General features: G+C 38.6%; 1 protein-coding gene across 3 annotated transcripts in view; it reads right to left on the bottom strand.

Annotated features, from left to right (window-relative positions):
* The window catches only part of Arhgap6 (Rho GTPase activating protein 6), a 511,317-nt gene that overhangs the window by 9,011 nt on the left and 483,020 nt on the right, over nucleotides 1-19,286 (bottom strand). For all 3 annotated transcript variants that reach the window (XM_021152834.2, XM_021152836.3, XM_029473246.2), the window contains exon 10: nucleotides 5,781-5,878. In XM_021152834.2, coding sequence (XP_021008493.1) covers nucleotides 5,781-5,878 — 98 coding nt within the window. The remainder of the gene's footprint in view (nucleotides 1-5,780; nucleotides 5,879-19,286) is intronic.

Below are 19,286 nucleotides of genomic sequence, written 5' to 3' on the forward strand. Positions count from 1 at the left end.
AGTAGCTGAGGCATTGTCTCTAAAGCTTGATGTGATCTTTCTGTGATTTTGGGGTCTTAACAGAATGTTAGCTGGTTAGGTTGCTAAGTCATTGTGTTTTGAGTCTAAATGTGTCTAGCTTCTGCACTTTTCATACTCAGTGTTCAGTGGGTCATTGAGTAGATGGGCTGCCAGACAACATGGGGTTATCTTTAAGAAGGGAGGGTAACTTGTTAGATTCTTAAACCCCAGAACCATCCCCAGCATGCATGGCCAGTCCTAGCTAACCAAACATGAGATGGGCATGGAGAGTGAATCAGCATTCTCACCCTTAGCTGGTCTCTCCAGGTCAGGGTGTAAAGTCGCTGGCAGGGTACTGTGAGCAAGCCTGCACTGCGGCCGGAAATACAGAACTGGTTCTGTGAATAAATGAAGAACTCCAATTCAACTCTTAGTGTTTCTGGCCCAGCCCATTGCTGAGCTATCTAGCTGAGAAAGACAACCGTTTCAAAAGTGTGTTGTCTTTGTCTTTGGCTCAATCATTCAATCGATAAACTTCAGTCTACTGGAATGCAAAGTTTGTCATTATCTTCTGCACTATTAATTGCACCAGGAAGTAATCCATTGTCATAGCAGCCCTGGAGTTATGGAGATTCCCCCATTAATTATGCATGGGATGGCAAAGCTTCCCTTAGGAGATTTCTGAGGAATAAAACACCTCTCCAAAGAGGTGCTTCTGTGAATCTCACCTCTGCTCCAGATGATAAAACCAGTACAAGATGTAGGCCGAAATTACAACCTATTATATAGCAGCCAACAGAGTGCTAAAAGATGTCTTTAATTGTGAGCAGTGATAGATTAGAACGAATAAGTACATCTTTGATAAGCTGAACAAAATACTACTAAATTACAAGAAACCTGTTACCCTTTCATAGTACAGAAAGTTGATTTATGATAGGGGTAGATTTCTATCTATAAAGAACAAAGATCTTATAGTTCCTAACTTGCTTTTGGGAACAAATAGAGGTCTTCATCCATAATCTTGATGCACTGGTCAGAGGTGTTCCTATTGTTTTTCTTTTATAATTTCAGCAAAAACGTTGTGAAGGTCGCTAACAAACTTAATTACATTAAAACTTAAAGATAGATACTATGGATTTGGTGCATTTCTGTCTATTTTCTCCCAAAATACAGTTAAATTTGTTTCCACATGTGAGTAGGAATGAATGCTCGGTCTAGTTCAGATCAATTTCTATTATATTTCTGGGGCAACTGTGAGAATTGATTGAAAAAAAAGGCAATTTTTCTTTAATGTGTTTTTGTTTGTTTATTGTTTTGAGACAAACTTAACTATGTAGGCAGGGCTGGCCTCAAAGCTCCCATCTCCATAGTGCTTAGATTACATGCCTGACTCCTTAGGTTTTCTAAAGCCCACATTTGAAAATTACGAGAACTATTATTAGAATTAGCTTCCATGCCATGGATAATCCAGAGCTCCACTGGATTCCATCTCCCCAGCTGTAGATGTATGCATCATGTTCACACTGGATTATGTTCAGTTATACCAGGCATTTCTTTTTTTTAAGTTTTTTTATTAGATATTTTCTTTAAATACTTTTCAAATGCTATCCCGAAAGTTCCCTATACCCTATACACTCCCAAAAGCAATGTTTTCGCTTTTGCTTCTCATTGTCTAGAGGGAATCAAATTTGATTTTCTAAAATATTGTATTACAATGGTGTGTTCGTGCCTGGGTTATTTCATTAAATTTTGTGCCTAGTTATGTGTTTCCTCTGCCTCACCCTAGTCCTGACCCCGCTATAACGCTTTTGTTTAGCTTTAAAGGTCTTCATTCAGCCTGCATGGTCCTCTTAGATTAACACTCCATCATCCTCCCCTATGTTCTACCATAGAGTCTGAATCAAAGAGAGGGGAGTCTGTTTAGAGAACGTCTGAAGGAAAGAGCACATAATTCTAGCAAGTACACACAGGACAAGTTGTTAACAAGTGGGAAGCCTAGCAACTTTGGTACTGAAACTCTCTTCTAATCTGCCTTTAGCATGCCACTTTCGTTGAAGCTAAACATCAAAGTGCATGAGCTCACGAAAAGACAATAAATTCTCTTTGCTCTCACCCAATTCGGATTTTGTACACAAAAGGGAAAAACCCAAATCACCAGATTACCAAATATCACAAAATATTAGTGCTTTCAAAACAGAATTAATAATAATAAATTGTCTCATTTTGTACTTTATACTCGTTTTAAAACTCATTCCCCCCCCCACACACACAATTAAATCTTGGGGCATCTCCACTTGGCTATAAAGGGATCTCAATCTTTACTTACGTATGTGAACTGGGGAATGGAGGCTTCCGGGGAAAGAATGTCAAAAGTGAATAAGGAGCTGTGCTTTTAGAACCAATGAGATCACTTTCTCATGGGCCATATTTTGTGGTCATCTGTTATCTCATAGTTATTACAATGCCTCTTATACAAGCAAGTAGTTGTAATGAACCATATGGTGAAGTTCAGAGTAACCCAATAGAAACTTTAATCTCCAGTTACTCGATGAGAAAATGAAGTCAGAGTCGTCAATAAACATACCTTATAGAACAAATCTAATAGCAATAGAGTTGAATTTGGACATAAGGAGATCTCAATCGCAACTTGAAGCTTGCAAGCAGTTTCATAAATAACACGGACATAGCTGATTGGTGGTTAATTGACATGAGTACCACTGTAGACAGCACCATCTGTCAGTTTGGGGTACTGTAATTTATAATCACTATAAATCCATAATTATAGTGATATTTTGTCTCTGTATTCCTTTATCACTACTTTCCGATTTTAATGTCACTCCACCTACCTTAGCCTGTATTTTAGGACACACCTGCCCACATTCATTATTGTATCTCCAGACAGATGACAACTTTGCAGTTTTGATGAAGTCCAGGTCTAGTTAGTCATTTGAACACCCAGACCCAGTCACATCTTTACTGAGGTTCCAAGCGTACTACATGTTCTTCCTTTCCCCAAAAGCCATTATGAGCCTGCCTGCAAATCATACCTTTTTTCCCCTACAAGCCCCAAGTGGATTATAAGGCAGAATATTTGTGCTACTCCTTTATCAAGCCAAGGAGAAGTATTGAAGATCAAAACTTATGCCACCCAAATCTCCATGGTATTTTAAATATAGAGAATCAAAGTTGTATATCTCAGTCACTTCTTTGGAGTTTGGGCTGCTTATTAGAATCATGTGGGGAGCTTTGAAAATCCCAATACCTGGATTCCAATTCAGACTTAGCAATCATCATGGAGCCATTCTTTACAATCTCCAGGTGTTTGGAATGAGCAGGTAAGTCTGAGACTGTGTCTAAGTACTGGTCACCCGGAATTCTGTTACATACTGAATAATATACCTCTGCCACCAGGTCTGAATGTACATACAGTCAAGAAAATGCCTTGGCATTTTAAGCTTCCTATATCCCAGATGTAAATCATGGACAAGTAGAACAACAGGGGAGCTTGTTGGGAATGCACAACCTCACTCCTCTCTAATCAGAAGCACCTTGCCAAGGTTTGAAGTGCTCCATATAGACCAGGAGTTTGGGAAGCATAGGTTTATGGTCCAAAATGACCACCAACTTCTCAAGCCTCAGAAGGCCACTAAAATCAAATATTATTTGCACAAATATCTACGTTTTACTTCATGGCATTAATAGTGGCCTTCTGGACTGTTCTTTGCCTGTGCTGAGAGGAAAACAAACCAAAAGAAAGAAAAAAATCTTCCTTCTCTTCTCCCTAAAGAATCACTCATACAAGGATTGGAAACAAAAGAGAGAAGAACAATTACACAGCTTGGTGTGGGCTTAATATGTGCACTTGGTCCTTCCTAAGAGCAGAGAATGAAAGATTCTGTTCTTACCTTGGCATTTATATGCCAAAAGCATTCGTGAAAACCACATTGCATTCATGTCAACGGTTCTTTTGAAAATCAAATGTACCTATCTGAATACAGCCACACAAAAGAAATTTGGACAGTCAACAGTCCTTTTTTTTTTCAGGTTAATGCTTTTTAGATTTCTTACCATATAGCAACAGAATGTTAAAATGAAGATTAACTAGGGAGTTACAAATAGAAACATCACTGTTTTTGTTTTCTTGCCCACAGTAGAGAAACAAGTAAGATTTTTAAAATGCTGGGAGCATATGGTTTGTTAGAAATGAGAATTTACACCTTGATGGGAGTTAGAAATCTGGGAAAAAATTAAGTGCAGTTCCAATTCTCTGATATGAAAACAAGACCCTGAAATGCAGAACCATTTGTACTTTTTATAGATTTATATTTACTTGTGCTTCTTGGAACTCGAATCCAAGCAGAACATCTTACTTGAACCAGAAATTTCCTTGATATTGATTGGCACAGAACTTAGTTTTTCTTACAGTGCATTTGAAAGGGTGATCTGATTACAAGCCCTTTCCTGTACTGCTGGAATGGGAGGGAAGCTGAATTTAGCGGAGCTATTAATGTATTGGCTTGGGAAGAAGGAGATTAAACAATGTAGAATTTCTTTTCATTGAATTTCCCTAAATAGTATCATTTTATTATCACCTGACTTAATTTGAAATGAAAAGTAATCAAATTTGACAGTTAGCCTTGAGAAAAAGCTGAAATGTCTCATTTCTAAGTTATATTCAAATAAACCCTATCTTTAAAAGAAATCTATGACTGAAAAAGAAAGAATTTATATAAATTAGGCTAAGGCATGTCATTGGCTCTAGGATTAAGGCCACTTTTGAAGTCAATAGATCATGGGTGAATGTATCCTAGACTTATGGATTAAAAGCATAGCACAGTGATATCCTCAAGAAATAGTCAACTCTTCCTGTCCTAAATTTAAGGCTGGGTGTTTGTATGGTGATGGTGCTTCTGGTTAATGTACCTGTATCTGGGCTTTCCCAGATGTTTAGAACCTCCAAAACACTCTGCCTCTGTAGCAGGTGCTGGGATTAAACATAAAATCTGAACAAGGAACCCATTTCTGTGCTCCTATCAAGGCAACATGGTAGCAAGCCATAACTTAGAGCACACCTTGCATTCTCCATAGTGTACATTTTCATGAAGTCAATACAAGCTGTACATAATGACAGAGCTAGAAAAGTATACACTTCTCATTGCAAAGGGGCACTTAGGTCTCAGAAAAGGTTGCTCTTGTGGTTTGGAAATGGATTGCTCCCACCTGAAAGTTGCATAAGGAAGACCCCCAACCCCCAGAAAGCCAACAGGGCATTAATCATCTATCAAGGCTCCTAATAGACATTCCCAGATATTTGACATTATAACACAAAATTGTCACTGACAAAGAGTTACAAAGACGTAAGTCTGTGGTTTCCTATTGGGCTAAATTCTTAGCTATACTGAGGCACACACAGCCGGAGGACACAAGTTGGACATGCCTGCTAGAATCATTTATGCACATTATCTTCCTTTGAGCTTCTTGCCAGTGGTTCAGCACTCCCCCACCCCACCCCCCTGTGAATACAATCAGAAGTTTCTGAACATGCTAGAGAAAGTTGGAAACAAACAAGAAATATCTGGGAAAGTGGCTTGGAATTTGGTAAGTCGATAAGACTAAGATAACTTGTTTAGGTAGTTTGATCAGAATGGCAAAAAAGTTGTCAAAATACTACTTGTATCACTCTGCACGCAAATATGGCTACCGTTTAAATTCTATAGATATAGAATGAAAAACTAAAATCCCCAATGTGGCTCAAGTATCTGGGAAATGTGCATACTCACGAGGATTGGGAAGCCTTTCTTCTGAGCAAGTAGTCCACAACATCCGGATCTGTCTCTAGAAGGCTGATCAGCACTTCATTCTGAAGATCTGGGGGAACCTGGAAGAGCCAAATGTTGAGGCATAAGTAAAAACCTGCCAAATATCCCAAGCATGACCTCAGTAACTTTATGTCAGCACACACCAAGGCTTGGGGTTCCAAAGACAGCAGATTGACTTCCTGGTTTAAAGCAAAGCTTATACTAACTCGAACAACATGTTTAACTCTCAGGGAAAACTAAAATATTATCTTGTTACCACACACCATCCAAAATGCCATATACCTGGAAAGCCTGTCTAGTTATTTGGATGCTTGTGCCCCACAGACTAGATTTTCCTGGCTTTGAGTAAGCAAACCATCATAGGTAAGAGAATGGTGTTCATGATTTATGTCTAAGTGAGGACACTTTCTAGAGTTCATGTGTTGAACTATGCTGAGAGAATGGGCATAAATTATGAGATGTCTTGAGATGTTCTGGAACATATAGTCAGCTGATTAAGTTTTCATGTCCTTGAGCCACAGTCCTTAAATTCTAGGTCTAGCATTTTAGTTGTAGGACTTTTATCATTGTACATTAACAAGGACCTGTTTGTCTCAGTTTACCCATCTGTAAAGTGGGAATAACAGTCATAACCCAAATAGTTTCTAATGTAAACAACTTATTTTGTATTGACAGTTTCCAACAAACAATACATGGTCAATGATAAACATTCCAAAACACCAAACCATCCTCTCTGTACAGGCTATGATGATTCAACATCTGCCCTTCCTCATTTCTTGTTCCCAACTCCTATTGAATATTTCCTGCATCACTATTTCATGGCACCAACAGGAACATTATACACGAGTACCCCATTCTCCCAGCCTAAACCACAGTGCATTTAAAGACAGTCTTAAGACAGTCACGTGGAAATGTTCTATGGGACAAGATTGAACCCAGCTCTGACTTGCAGTTTTCTTTTCTTTTCTTTTCTTTTCTTTTCTTTTCTTTTCTTTTCTTTTCACTTCATTAGATATTTTCTTCCTTTACATTTCAAATGCTATTCCCTTTCCTAGTTTCCTATACCCCTCCCCCTGCTCCCCAACCCACTCACTCCAGCTTCCTGGCCCTATCATTCCCCTATACTGGTGCATAGGACCTTCACAGGACCAAGGACCTCTCCTCCCACTGATGACTGACTAGGCCACCCTCTGCTACATATGCAGCTAGAGACATGAGTTTTCTACTCCATAGATCCTGCTAGCTCAAGCAGAAGCAACTCAGACTACTGGGAGAAAATACATTTCTCACATGTAAATGCCAAGAGAAGAGTTTTCAAAACCACAGGGACAAGTCTTCTGAGAATAAGTGGTTGAAGGAAAAATTTGCCTTCTGCCTCTTGCACTACTCAATTGTTCTTGAGTTTAGAGAAGCTGGAAACAATCTTATTAACAAAAACAGAGATGAGAAAGGAAGAGAATGTCTTCCTTCTCTCATAAATCTTGTCCTCCTACTTCATCCTGAAACCCCATGAATGAAATCGCCAAATTCTAGCCACGTAGCTCAAAATCTCCAAGGTGAGTCCAAGCCTATGTCTTGTCTACTCCCAGTCATAGCCAGGAGGTCAGCTTGACTTCCTGTGTTTGTTACTTCTTCCTTCCCCTTCCATTCCAACAGCAGTGTCTAAAGTTCAAGCTTTCATTACTCCTTTGTAGTGTTCATCTGTTAGCCATTAGCACCCTCCATTCCCCTCTTCTTAGAAAAGTTATATCCTAGTCCTCGCGGAGAAGCAGCTACGCTCCAAACCTTGGCTCAAGGGTGAGGTGTACCTTCATTTAAGTTGACCAACCATTCCATTCCCAGAGCAGCACATCTGCCTGGGAAATAGGCACGTGGCTCTACTAGAGACAACCCAAAACCACCAGATAAGAGACAGTCTCCAGCTTCATGTAGCCTGAGCATTGTGCTGGCATTTCAACAAATAATGTCGGGGGGGGGGCAGTGGATAGATCTCAAAATCATTTGTAGTGTGGGTGAAGGTATGCCGGATATCACATTCAGTTTTCAACTCTCCAGTTGTCTGAACCTTCAAATTCCATAAACTAGTTTGTGTTTCTAGAGGAAAAGGAATATATATACAGTTGATGAGCCTTTTAAGTGATAGCTTGCTAACTTTAACCCAGTTTCCTTAAAATATGCATCAAAGTCCTCCACATGGTTGGAAGATATTCACTAAAAACTCTTTTAATCCTTACAGCTGAAACTATATCTTGCTGAAACTACATCTGGCTTGCTCTCCTAAGTAGGTAGTTCCTATCTTCTCCTCTAAGAGTGGTTCAGATATCATCTAGTTCAGAACCACTATGGTTCTCTCTCTGGCTCTCTTCCATGTCCAGTCTTTTCATTCATTGCATCGATATTTGGTCAATGCTTACAGAGTAAATACCAGGAATGGAATTTTAAGGGTTCAGCTACAAACCAAACAGACAAGAATCACTGTCTTTATGGATCTGGCAACAAATCTAGGGAAATGGGCATTGAGCAAATACACAAGGGGAGCATAACATGAGTCCTGTAGAGAACAGCAAACAAGGGTGACAAGAAATGCTGAAAGAGATGTAGAATTAAATGGGATGATCATGTCTTGGGAAAATGACACTTTAGGGGAAAAAAGTAAAGTTGGAGAATATTACACCAGGCAGAAGGAAGAAATTAATGTCAAAAGTCCTGAGTCTGGAACAGTGAGGCTCTAGCAAGATACTAAGAATGAGGAAGAAGTGGGTGGTAAGGGGGAAGCAGGTAGCCAGGGCCAGATGTTGCAGAGTCCTTTTGATAATGATTCAGATGTCTGCTTTTGTTCAAAGTGAGTGGGAGCTATTAGAGATCTTGATATGATGACTAACACAATTGTTATCAGTCTGGTTTCTCAGTGGAAAGTAGATTGAATGGAAAGCCAGGGTTGAAGCAAGAAAAATTAACAGGTGCAACTGATGAGTTCCAACCAGGAACTATGTGGTGCTGAACCAGAATGAAAAGATGATGCGAAATATTAAGATCTTAAACATGATGGTAATAATGGTGACAATTTAAGTTAATTTTTTGAAAGGAAAGGATGATAATGAGAGACAGACAGAACAGATGGTTTCAAGTTTTTCAGCTTGGGTGACAAGATGGAGAACCTATTGACTGGATTTGAGATGCTAAGGGAGAAGAAGGTTGGGTGGAGTTCAGGAGTTTGGCTTTGATAAGATAATGTTGATAGGCCTGTGAGACATCTAAGTGGAAGTATCTAGTAGGCAGCCAGAAACGAGGACTTGAAAATCAGTTTATAGGTCCGTCTGAGCATAGAAATATGAAAGACACATACAGATGGTATTTAAAGCTTTATGATAAAAAACAATGATATGAGAACTAAAAGGGAATGAGAGGAAAAAGTGTGTGTATTTTAGACAAATGATAGATTGCATTCTCTTACAATATTAGATAAATTAAGCAATTAAAACCCTATCAAGTTTATGTTTAAGTGCGTAGATCATTTATGTCCATTTAAAAAGTAACACATAAGAATGAGAAATATTTTTATTATTTATTCCTTTACTATGCTATCCCCAAACCCCCCTATAGCCACCCCCTGCCCTGCTCCCCAACCCACCCACTCCCGCTTCCTGGCCCTGGAATTCCCCTGTACTGGGGCATATGATCTTCCCAAGACCAAGGGCCTCTCTTCCCAGTGATGGCCAACTAGGCCATCCTCTGCTACATATGCAACTAGAGACACAGCTCTGGGGGTACTGGTTAGTTCATATTGTTGATCCTCCTATAGGGTTGCAGACACCTTCAGCTCCTTGGGTACTGAGAAATATTTTTATTATTTTCTATATTCACGTATTCGATGTGAGTGTGCACGTGGAGGTCAGAGGACAAGTTGTGGAAGCTGGTTGTCTCCTTCCATTATGTGGGTAATGAGATTTGTGTTATAAAACAACTTTATTCACTGAGTCATCCTGTTGGCCGCAAGAGAGATAAAAAAACAAAAACAAAAACAAAAACAAAAACAAAAACAAAACAAAACAAAACAAAAAAACCGCATCTGGGCATTGTGGCATGTATTTGTAAGGCTGATGGAGAAGGCATAAGTGTGAGGCCACATGTGGGCTACATATTAAAACTCCAAGTCAAGGGAGCAAGGGGTGGAGCTTCTCAGTGGAAGAGTTTGTGCTCTGCATGGGTAAGACCCTAAGTTTGATTCCCAGCACTGGAAAAAAAAAAAAAGATGAGCAAAGCAAAAATAATATAAGCTAAAAATGTATATCTTGAACTAATTTTTATAAATACATCTAGGGGCAAATTAGGAACATGTTCACATATTCATAGTTAATTCAATTTAAAATGTTTTATGCTTAGATATGTAGTACATAGTTTTGTTCAAGCACCAATCCGTTCCCCCTGAAAAATGAACAAGAGTGCATGCATGGCCTTCAGAGTGACACAAGCACTGCAGTCTGAGTCCCTGAGACTATGTGGTTTGTCTAATGACAAATTATCAGTGTGGAGAATCAGAATAACCTGGACTATTATAATATGATAGAGGAAGTGTCATTATTAAAAGATAACGTGCAGTCATTTGGTTGAACTATCCTGCATTTTTTTTTTTTTTTTTTTTTTTTTTTTTTTTTTTTTAGTTTTTACTCAATCAACTAGGCTTGACTGCCAAGCGATTATAATTGTTGAGGGTTATTTTATATAGTAGACGTGACTTTTCCTTGGTAACAAATGCACATAAAATGGGACAGGACTATAAATCTATATATAGGTTCTCTCTGAATGTCCCAAGATAGTATTTTGGCTTGGAGAAAGGATTTACATATACATACAGTGATATAGTTAAGGATGTGGCTTTACAACTTACAGAGCTGACAGTGTTTTCTTATGTAGTCTGCAGAACTAATGAGTACATAGAACATAGAATTTATTAACTATTATTACCTTTAAATCCAATTTCTTTTTGTTACAGAGTGATTTAAAGAACCTTCTAGAACTCATAAGAAAAGAAACATGTTTTTCCTTGAGATGAATGGTGAAAAAAAATGGATCCAGTGGGGGAACAAAGGTAAGGAGATGGAATTGATGCCCTGAATGGATTTTCAAATGCTCACATCATAAGCTGCAACTGCCATCCTTTCCAGTGACTTCTCGTTTTCTGTATTTGTACCTTTCACTTAATAAAAATATATTTAACTATCACTTAATCAAAATATATTTAAACTACAGGCTCAATTACATTGGATAAACATTAATTTGCCATTAATTTAGGGACTTCATAGGGAAGCAAAACCTGAGGAAATAAACTAGCAGGCAACAACAGCTTCAAAGAACAGTGTGATACCTAGCTGCCTCACCCTTGGAAAGGTAGGCACAAGTGTTTCCTAGCAGAGATTTAAAAAAAAAACCTGGATTTTTGTTCACTTATTAAGTCCCTAAATTAATAGTAAATGAATGCTTCTGCTCACTATCACAGGGGTGGAGTTGCTGTCTAAGAAGTATCTGACTCCACAGCTTTTGAGGTCTGTTTCTGGTTGTGCTGCTTATAATTAAGGCAAACTGGGACATGTCAAGTGCTTTCCCGTGCTTGCATCTGTAATCCGGTGTGCTTGCCCTACTCATCCCATTTTCCTTTAGAACAAGTTATCACAAAGGTTAACACATCTGAAAACACCATATTTATTGAAAGGAGGGCTAGTAGTGAAAAAGCTTCATGAGAAATATATCCATTGCTGTGATAAAACACTATGAACAAATTCAACTTTTGAAGGAAAAGGGTTATTTTGGCATACAGCACTCAGGTCACAGCATCACTGAAGAAAGTTAAGGCAGGAATTCACAGATGACACTTAGAGGCAGGGACTGAAGCAGGAGCCATGGAGAAGTGCTTCTCACTATCTTCCTAGCCTGGCTGGGTATAAAATTCAGGCCCACCTGCCCAGAAGTAGCATTTTTTCCAGTTGGACTGGGCCCTTCCACATCAATTATTAATCAAGAAAATACCCCACAGGCCATCCCATAGGCTAATCTGGTGAGGATGTTTTCTCAAAGTGGTTTCTTCTTTCCCAAAGACCATAATTTGTGTCAAGTTGACAAAAAAATTAACCACATCAGACTTCATGCCTTCTTACTGGGACATCCTGAGAAGGCATATCTCCTGAAGGGAGGGAGAGTATCAGATGTAGAATTGGACTGTGATAGGCTTTGCTAGTTACTCTTGCTTAACAGTAGGGCAAGATCATATGTGTAATCCTGATTAAACTCCCCAAGGCACCGAACTTATGGGAAAAGGCTTTCCTTTATATTGAACAGGGAAACATGAAGAAAAAAAAAAACAGACTTCTTCATCAAACAACTCCATATGTCGAAATGAAAACAAAACAAACAAACAAACAAAAACCCAACTCGTTCAAAATGATCCTTCACTGAATTTATTGTTTGCCATCAAAATCTCAATTGGATTTTAGTCAAGGATTTGGTCATTTTAGCCATTTTCTAGGGGTACCATTTATGGCTGTGTTTATCAGGAGACTCAACTCCTTAGATTTTAATGTGTTCTTTCAACCAACGCATAATGTTATTCCAAAAATCAGAAGAACTTTGTACTCCCTTGCCTCAGAGAAAAAAAAAATGTAAACACTGCACATATGAAGGAATAAAACTGTCACAATTAAAATCTACCCTATCAAATTAAAAATGAAACCTTGAATGATTGCCTAGAGTCTAACTGCTATGAGGTAGTTTATTCCATAAACCACCAAGAGGGAAAAAGTTTTCTCTATAACAAACCATTAGGTGCTCCCTGAACAGCAGTTCCCAGGACCCAGCCCTACCATATACACCACTGGGTGTTCCACAGCAATCCAGCCCTTTCCACTTGACCATGAAGAATGCTTTGGCATTTCAAATTCTTAACACTCCCCAGCAAAAGTAAATGCCACTGGAAGTCATGATTGGTACATTTTAGCTAACAAGCTGAAAGGAATCACTTCGGCTGTTAACGATTGCAAAAGTTCAAATAAGGTCAAAATCAATGTGAAAACTTTTGTGTGACTCTCTTGTGACAAGCGGTTCATTATTTTAGAAGCATCTGAGTGTAGGTGGAGGTAAAGGAGGAACTCAATTTTGTAATTATTTCTTTGCTTTTGTTTTTAAAAACAGGTTCTCAGGCTGTATGTACCTCAGACCTGGAACTCACCATAGCGCCCAAGGTGTCCTCAAACTCCTAAGAATCCTCCTGACTCGGTCTCCTGAATGTTGGCATTAAAGGTATTATCTATAACACCCTGATATCAATGAATATTTCTAGAAGGTGTTTTTTTTTTCTGAGTAATTGAAGACCCTTAGTGAACAAACATAGTGAAAGATTCAAAGAGTTTGTTCAAGGATGATGAAAAGAAAGAAAGAAAGAAAGAAAGAGAGAGAGAGAGAGAGAGAGAGAGAGAGAGAGAGAGAGAGAGAGAGAGAGAGAGAGAGAGGAAGGAAGGAAGGAAGGAAGGAAGAAAGAAAGAAAGAAAGAAAGAAAGAAAGAAAGAAAGAAAGAAAGAAAGAAAGAAAGAAAGAAAGAAAAATTAGCTCCATGGCAACAGGTGAAAGGCAATGGAAACGCTCAGGAGTAATGGTTTGTTCTATCTTCCTGGATATGATGTCAACAGAAAAAGTGTTGTGTCTTTGCAGACAAGGACAGATGAGCAAAGCCCCAGCAGGAACTCAGACTGGCTACTGGACATACCTGCTGGCTTAAACATGAAGTAGGAAGATGCTTTCACTAGCTTGGAGATATTGAGGAAGACTATTAAAGATCTCCTGGCTCTATACTTTTTCTTTGCCAACAATAAGCTTCGTTATCCAAGATTCTGAATCAAAGTTCCTGTGTTACTTTTTCCCTGTGGCAAGACATTATGCTTTGGAAATAGACTACTTAGTCATGGCATTGCTTAGGCGTACAGACTTGCCTTACTCCTTATGGAATGCTGGTAATATCTAGAGAAGCTGGTGTTGACTCATAGCTCAACCTGGGACATACAACTGGTGGGTAATTTTACTCTCTTGGTATGGAAACAGAAAGCATATACAGTCAGAGGGATGCATTGCCTGGGGTGGTTTCTTGTTTGATAACTTAGAAGACAGTCTTTGAATGGCACACAAAGAGAGTCTAGAGAGATGCAATCCACACCGAGGAATGAAAAGAACACAAAGCACAATTTGTCTCCTAACTGAGCTTGTGGGAACCTCACTATAGCTTCTGACCTTTGTTAAACTAAAATTTTTTCATAAAATATATTTAAGTATATGGATTGCTTCATAAATTTGCATGTCTTCTGACCTTTGCTTCCAGTTGTGTGCATTTAAAATTTCCCAAGTGCCCTTATAGCTTCTTCAGGTTGGGCTCACAAGCAATGCAATGAGAATATGTTTCTTTTCCACATCTCCACTGTATTTAGGATGTCTCCAGTGCATCTTCTCTTCCTTGCCCTTTCCTAAAAACGTCCATGTAATATCAGCCCTTAGCGCAAACCTACAGCTTTCTCCACTCCACTCTGAAACTCTCCTTAATTCCAAGAGTCAGGAGTTACATTCACTGGGATCCCCACCATCTCTCACAGAAGCATCAGCTTGTAGACCAGACAGCGTGTCAATGGTTTCCTCTGTGAATGTTTTTCACTTGGGATACCAACAATCCTTTCTGCAAACAAATGATTCTCATCTTCTATTTCTGGTGTTTTCAGAAAGTGCCATTTTATGTTAACCAATTTTTAAATAGCTGTTGACAGACACAGAGACTCATGATGTAAAAGTATAGGGATTGTGGGGGTAGGGCACTGGACCAAAAGAGTAGTAAAAATACATTTTCTTTTCCTGGCAGTAGAGTCACACAGTATTCAAGACATAATTACTGAATGCTATCTTCTGCCAAGTACTTTCTAGATGCTGTGGGTGTCAGAACAACCTAAAATCTCTCTTTTCATTGGGCGTAATGGTGCATGCCTGAACTCTTAGCACTGGAAAGGATAAGGCAGAAGAAATGTAAGCTTAAGGCTAGCCTGGAGTATACAGGGATACCATGTATTAATAAGGAAACAAAATACATGCCATTGTAAGATTTGTATTCTATTTGGTTGCAATGAACCCATAAATAAGCTAATTATGGAATGACTAAAAATGCTATCAACGTGGCCAAGTGGTGGTGGTGCACACCTTTAATCCCAGCACTAGGGAGGCACAGGCAGGAGGATCTCTGCGAATTCAAGGTCAGTCTGGTCTATAGAGGAAGTTCCCAGACAGCTAAGACTACACAGAGAAACACGGTCTCAAAAAACAATAGAAAAAGTTATCAATGGTATGGAAAGAAAAATAAAAGAAGCGTAGGGAAGGGAATAGGAATAGGAATATGCATACATGCTAGCAGGTGACAGTATTATTTGCAATGGCCAGTTGGCTTTTTTCCAAGGCAGCATCTGAATGTGCATGATAACTAGATGCCATATTACTTGTCATAACAGCAATACTTTGATTTTTGAGCCCAATATATGTCAGTCTTGTGATACATACCTTTTCTAAATGACATGTCCTACAAAACAGTCATGCAAAGTAAGCCCTTTAATCTATTTTTCTTTTTTTTTACAGAAGATAAAGGTTTAGAGAAGTTAATTATGGGGTCAGAGGTTATATTACACACACACACACACACACACACACACACACACACAGCTTGGAGGCAATCTGAATTTTGATAACTAACCCCAAAGGTCATGGTCTTTCCACCCAATCTGTATTTCCCAATATGTGGTTTCCCTAGGCATGATAGGAATCTCTCTTGAAGGGATTCACTAGAAAGTACAGATTCCTGGGCCCTGTGCTATTCAATTCTATCTTCTGAAAAGTAGCCTAGGAATATGAATGTTTAACAAGATTCCTTGCAAATTCTACATGACAGTGAAGTTTGAGTACTACTATTATAATCTTTGCTGACATAGAGTCTTAAACAGTAACCTGGGCTGTCATGGAATTCACTCTATAACTCAGACTGGCAGCTAGCACCCTGAGAATGTCTTTGACTCAGTCTCCTAGGCAGTAATATTATAAACATAAGCTACTATGTTACACTTTGCCCGTGACCTTGAAGACTGTTAGCAGGACCTATTTCTGAAGACTTAAAAACAAGTGGCTAATCTGACTCCTAAAACAAACAAACAAACCACCCAACCAACCAACCCCCATATTCTTGTGGCTTGAGGGGACAGAATCCAAGACCCCGTACATACAGGCTAAGGACTCTGTCACTTCGATATAACCCTAGATGCTAGTCAATTCTTGAATCACAATAGCTTCTGAATTTAGGTATCTCTTTAATACTGTGACTCAAAGCCATGGTCTTTCCTTTTCTCATTTCCCATTAACTCATATTCGGGTCACATAGGAAACATGCTCAGCATTAGAAAATGAAGGACATTCAGAACAGCATTTAGAAGGTAGATTTCTTGGGGTTTCTAGATCTTTTCCACCAGTTCTGTGAAATGCATGCTTGCAGGGTGTTTTGTGCTTTTAAGGAAAAGCTCACAGCTCTCTCTCTCTGCTAATAAACTTTCATTTCTAATGTCAATGATAGCAGTTTATCCTTTTTCCAGCTCATAAACCTTGCCAGGGACTCTGAAGAGTCAGCTAACAGTTTCTGTCTGTGTAGCTTCATCACTATTTGGGGTAGCGATTACTCTAGAATAATTTTTTAAAAATCAAAATACCAGACAAAATTGTATGCATATACAGTTGAATATTTATCCACTCATATGTATGAACTTCCATGATCCTTGGTATAACTGAAAGGATTCTGAAGGACAGTGAATGGCAAGAGAATTTAAAATATGTGATGAAATTAATTTTCTTTCTAGGCTTTTAAGAAATATAAAAGGAGAAGTCAGTTCTGGAGCACCAAAGAACATAGATGTTAGACCTAAAAAAGGATCGTGGCTGGCATTCATTTAACACTAGTTCATGATAACTAAAGAAAAAGAAACCAAAGGTGAGGCCACGTAACAGAGCAGAGACAGAACTGCACTCAAGTTTTCTGCTTTCATTTGATTTTTACAGACCCTGATTTGGGATCTATGTCCTTCTCCCCTTCCGTTTCTTCCACTGTCCTTTTTATTTTCAGTTTATTTTCCATAGTCCATCTAAGGAGATCAGACATGATTATACCAATGGTTAACTTACATTAAGAAAAGTATACTTAATGCTTGCATGCCAAAACTTTTCCCACATGTATGAGTAAGGACTTGTGAGAAATAAATCATACACCACACGGCTACTATCATGTCACACATGAGCCTAATAAGTGTTTATATTATTTCTTCGATGCCATTGGCACAGCAGTAATAACTACATGGACCAGAAAATATTACAACTTAGTGAGGATAAACACAGCAAAAGAGAAACATTAGCGATGTTCTGTATTACTGGTGGGGACTTCTAAGGAGATAAAGAAGAGGGTGAATATGAAGTCAGGGTGGTCTGTGTGTGTATGTCTTTCTATCTCTGTCTGTCTCTGCCTGTCTCTGTCTCTATCTATCTCTCTGTCTCTTTGTCTCTTTCTCTGTCTGTCTGTCTGTCTGTCTGTCTGTCTGTCTGTCTCTCTCTCTCTCTCTCTCTCTCTCTCTCTCTCAGTGTGTGTGTGTATTAGCAATAGGCAGAGGAGTCATAGCAGGAATAGTGGAGTGAGGGTGGAGGGATTGGATTTTAGACAAGCTCATCAAGATGAGTTTTTTAAGAAACAGAAACCATAACTTGTGCATGTAAAATATTCATTAATGCCCAAGAGAATGTCAACACTAATCTCTGCAGAAAATGATAAAAACAACGACAGGTTTGGGAAGCATCACAAGAGACAGAATCCTGATGTTTTGCTGATGTCCTGATCTTGCAGGTGGCAGGAAGTAGAGAAAAGAGGGATGACATAATTACAATGACCTCCGCCTTTCAAGGAGATCAGGAAGTATTTGGTTAGTGTCTGAGGTGAAAAAAATTCCATGGTTTGTGGTTTCATATAAAGGAAAACTCCACTTAGAATACAGAATTTAGAGATTAGAATTAAGATTGATGAGAGATATTATTTTGTTAAAAAAAAAAAAGTCCAGAGAACATGAAGTAATGCCAAGACAACTTGGCAAGATGATCTGTGACTTAAAACTTGATGAAAATATTGAGAAGTTCAGACATTTGATTCATCCAAATATGTAATTAATTATGAGGTTTTGGACCGAAGTGTGAAATTTATATAGTTGATGACTAATTCAACATTTTTGAGAGCTTTCCATATGCAACACAGAGACAATGCTTCGGAGACACAATGGGGAGTAAGATGCCACTGTTATTCACTGTGGTAAATGTATTTCCTCTTCCATCTGTGCTTCTATCCAGAGTACAACTCCCAACTTCCCTTGCAGTTAAATATAATCTGTGGGTAAGTTCTGGCCAATAGAGTTGAGTGCATATGATGGACACTCCTTTTAGGTATACTTTAAAAGCCTAGATATATCAGAATCTTGCAGTACAAGGATGTGGGGTTCTCAAGTCACCTTCTATGAGGCAGTCTACCAAATGTGTGATAAAACATTATGATACACATGTCTCTAGTGCTAAAATACTGAGATTCTAAGCCATCTCATATTATCAAACAAATATTAATTATTAATTAGCAATTGGACTGATATTTACAGTCTGTGTAATTCTTTCTCAGAGCAAATGATTCTGGCCATAATTTTAAGAGTTAGATTTTTTTCCCATTACACATGAGTTTAGTTAATGCTTATGGTGTACTGAATAACTTGCTCTCAGTCACACAGGTAAGACAAATAGGGAAGCTATTCCAAACCACTGGCATTTAAATATCCAGAATAAATGGGTATAAGACAAACATGGTGATAAAGCAACTCTTAAGCATAGAAGTATAGATAAATTCTTCAGGAGATTCAAAGGAGGTAGCTAGCATTCTAAGTTGAAGGGACCACAAAAGGCCCTATTGCAGTGATCCTCAACCTTCCTCAAGCTGTGACCCTTCAGTATAGCTCTTCATGCTGTGGTGCACTCCAACCATAAAATTATTCTGTTGCTACTTCATAACTTTAATTTTGCCGCTGTTATGAATTGTAATGTAAATATTTGTGTTTTCCAGTGGTCTTTGGCGACCCCAAAGGGGTTGCAACCTCCCAGGTTAAGAACTACTTTTCTAGTGGAATAGGCAGGCTTTATTTCATTTACAAATGATAAGAGAAATGGCAAAAGAAAAAATGGAGAACATTCCTGTAAAAATTGTCATGCAGTCTGAGTAGAGAACAGAAATAGAAGAAAATTGGCTTTTTGTTCTGATGTTTCAAGGGATGTGTGAGCAAGCAATGAAGTTTTATGAAGGAAAATAGGAACGTGTAATTCAATAGAAATAAAAAAAAAATT

Source organism: Mus caroli, unplaced genomic scaffold (assembly GCF_978045245.1).
Source record: "Mus caroli unplaced genomic scaffold, Mus_caroli_1 scaffold_5, whole genome shotgun sequence".
Classification (NCBI taxonomy): Eukaryota; Metazoa; Chordata; class Mammalia; order Rodentia; family Muridae; genus Mus; species Mus caroli.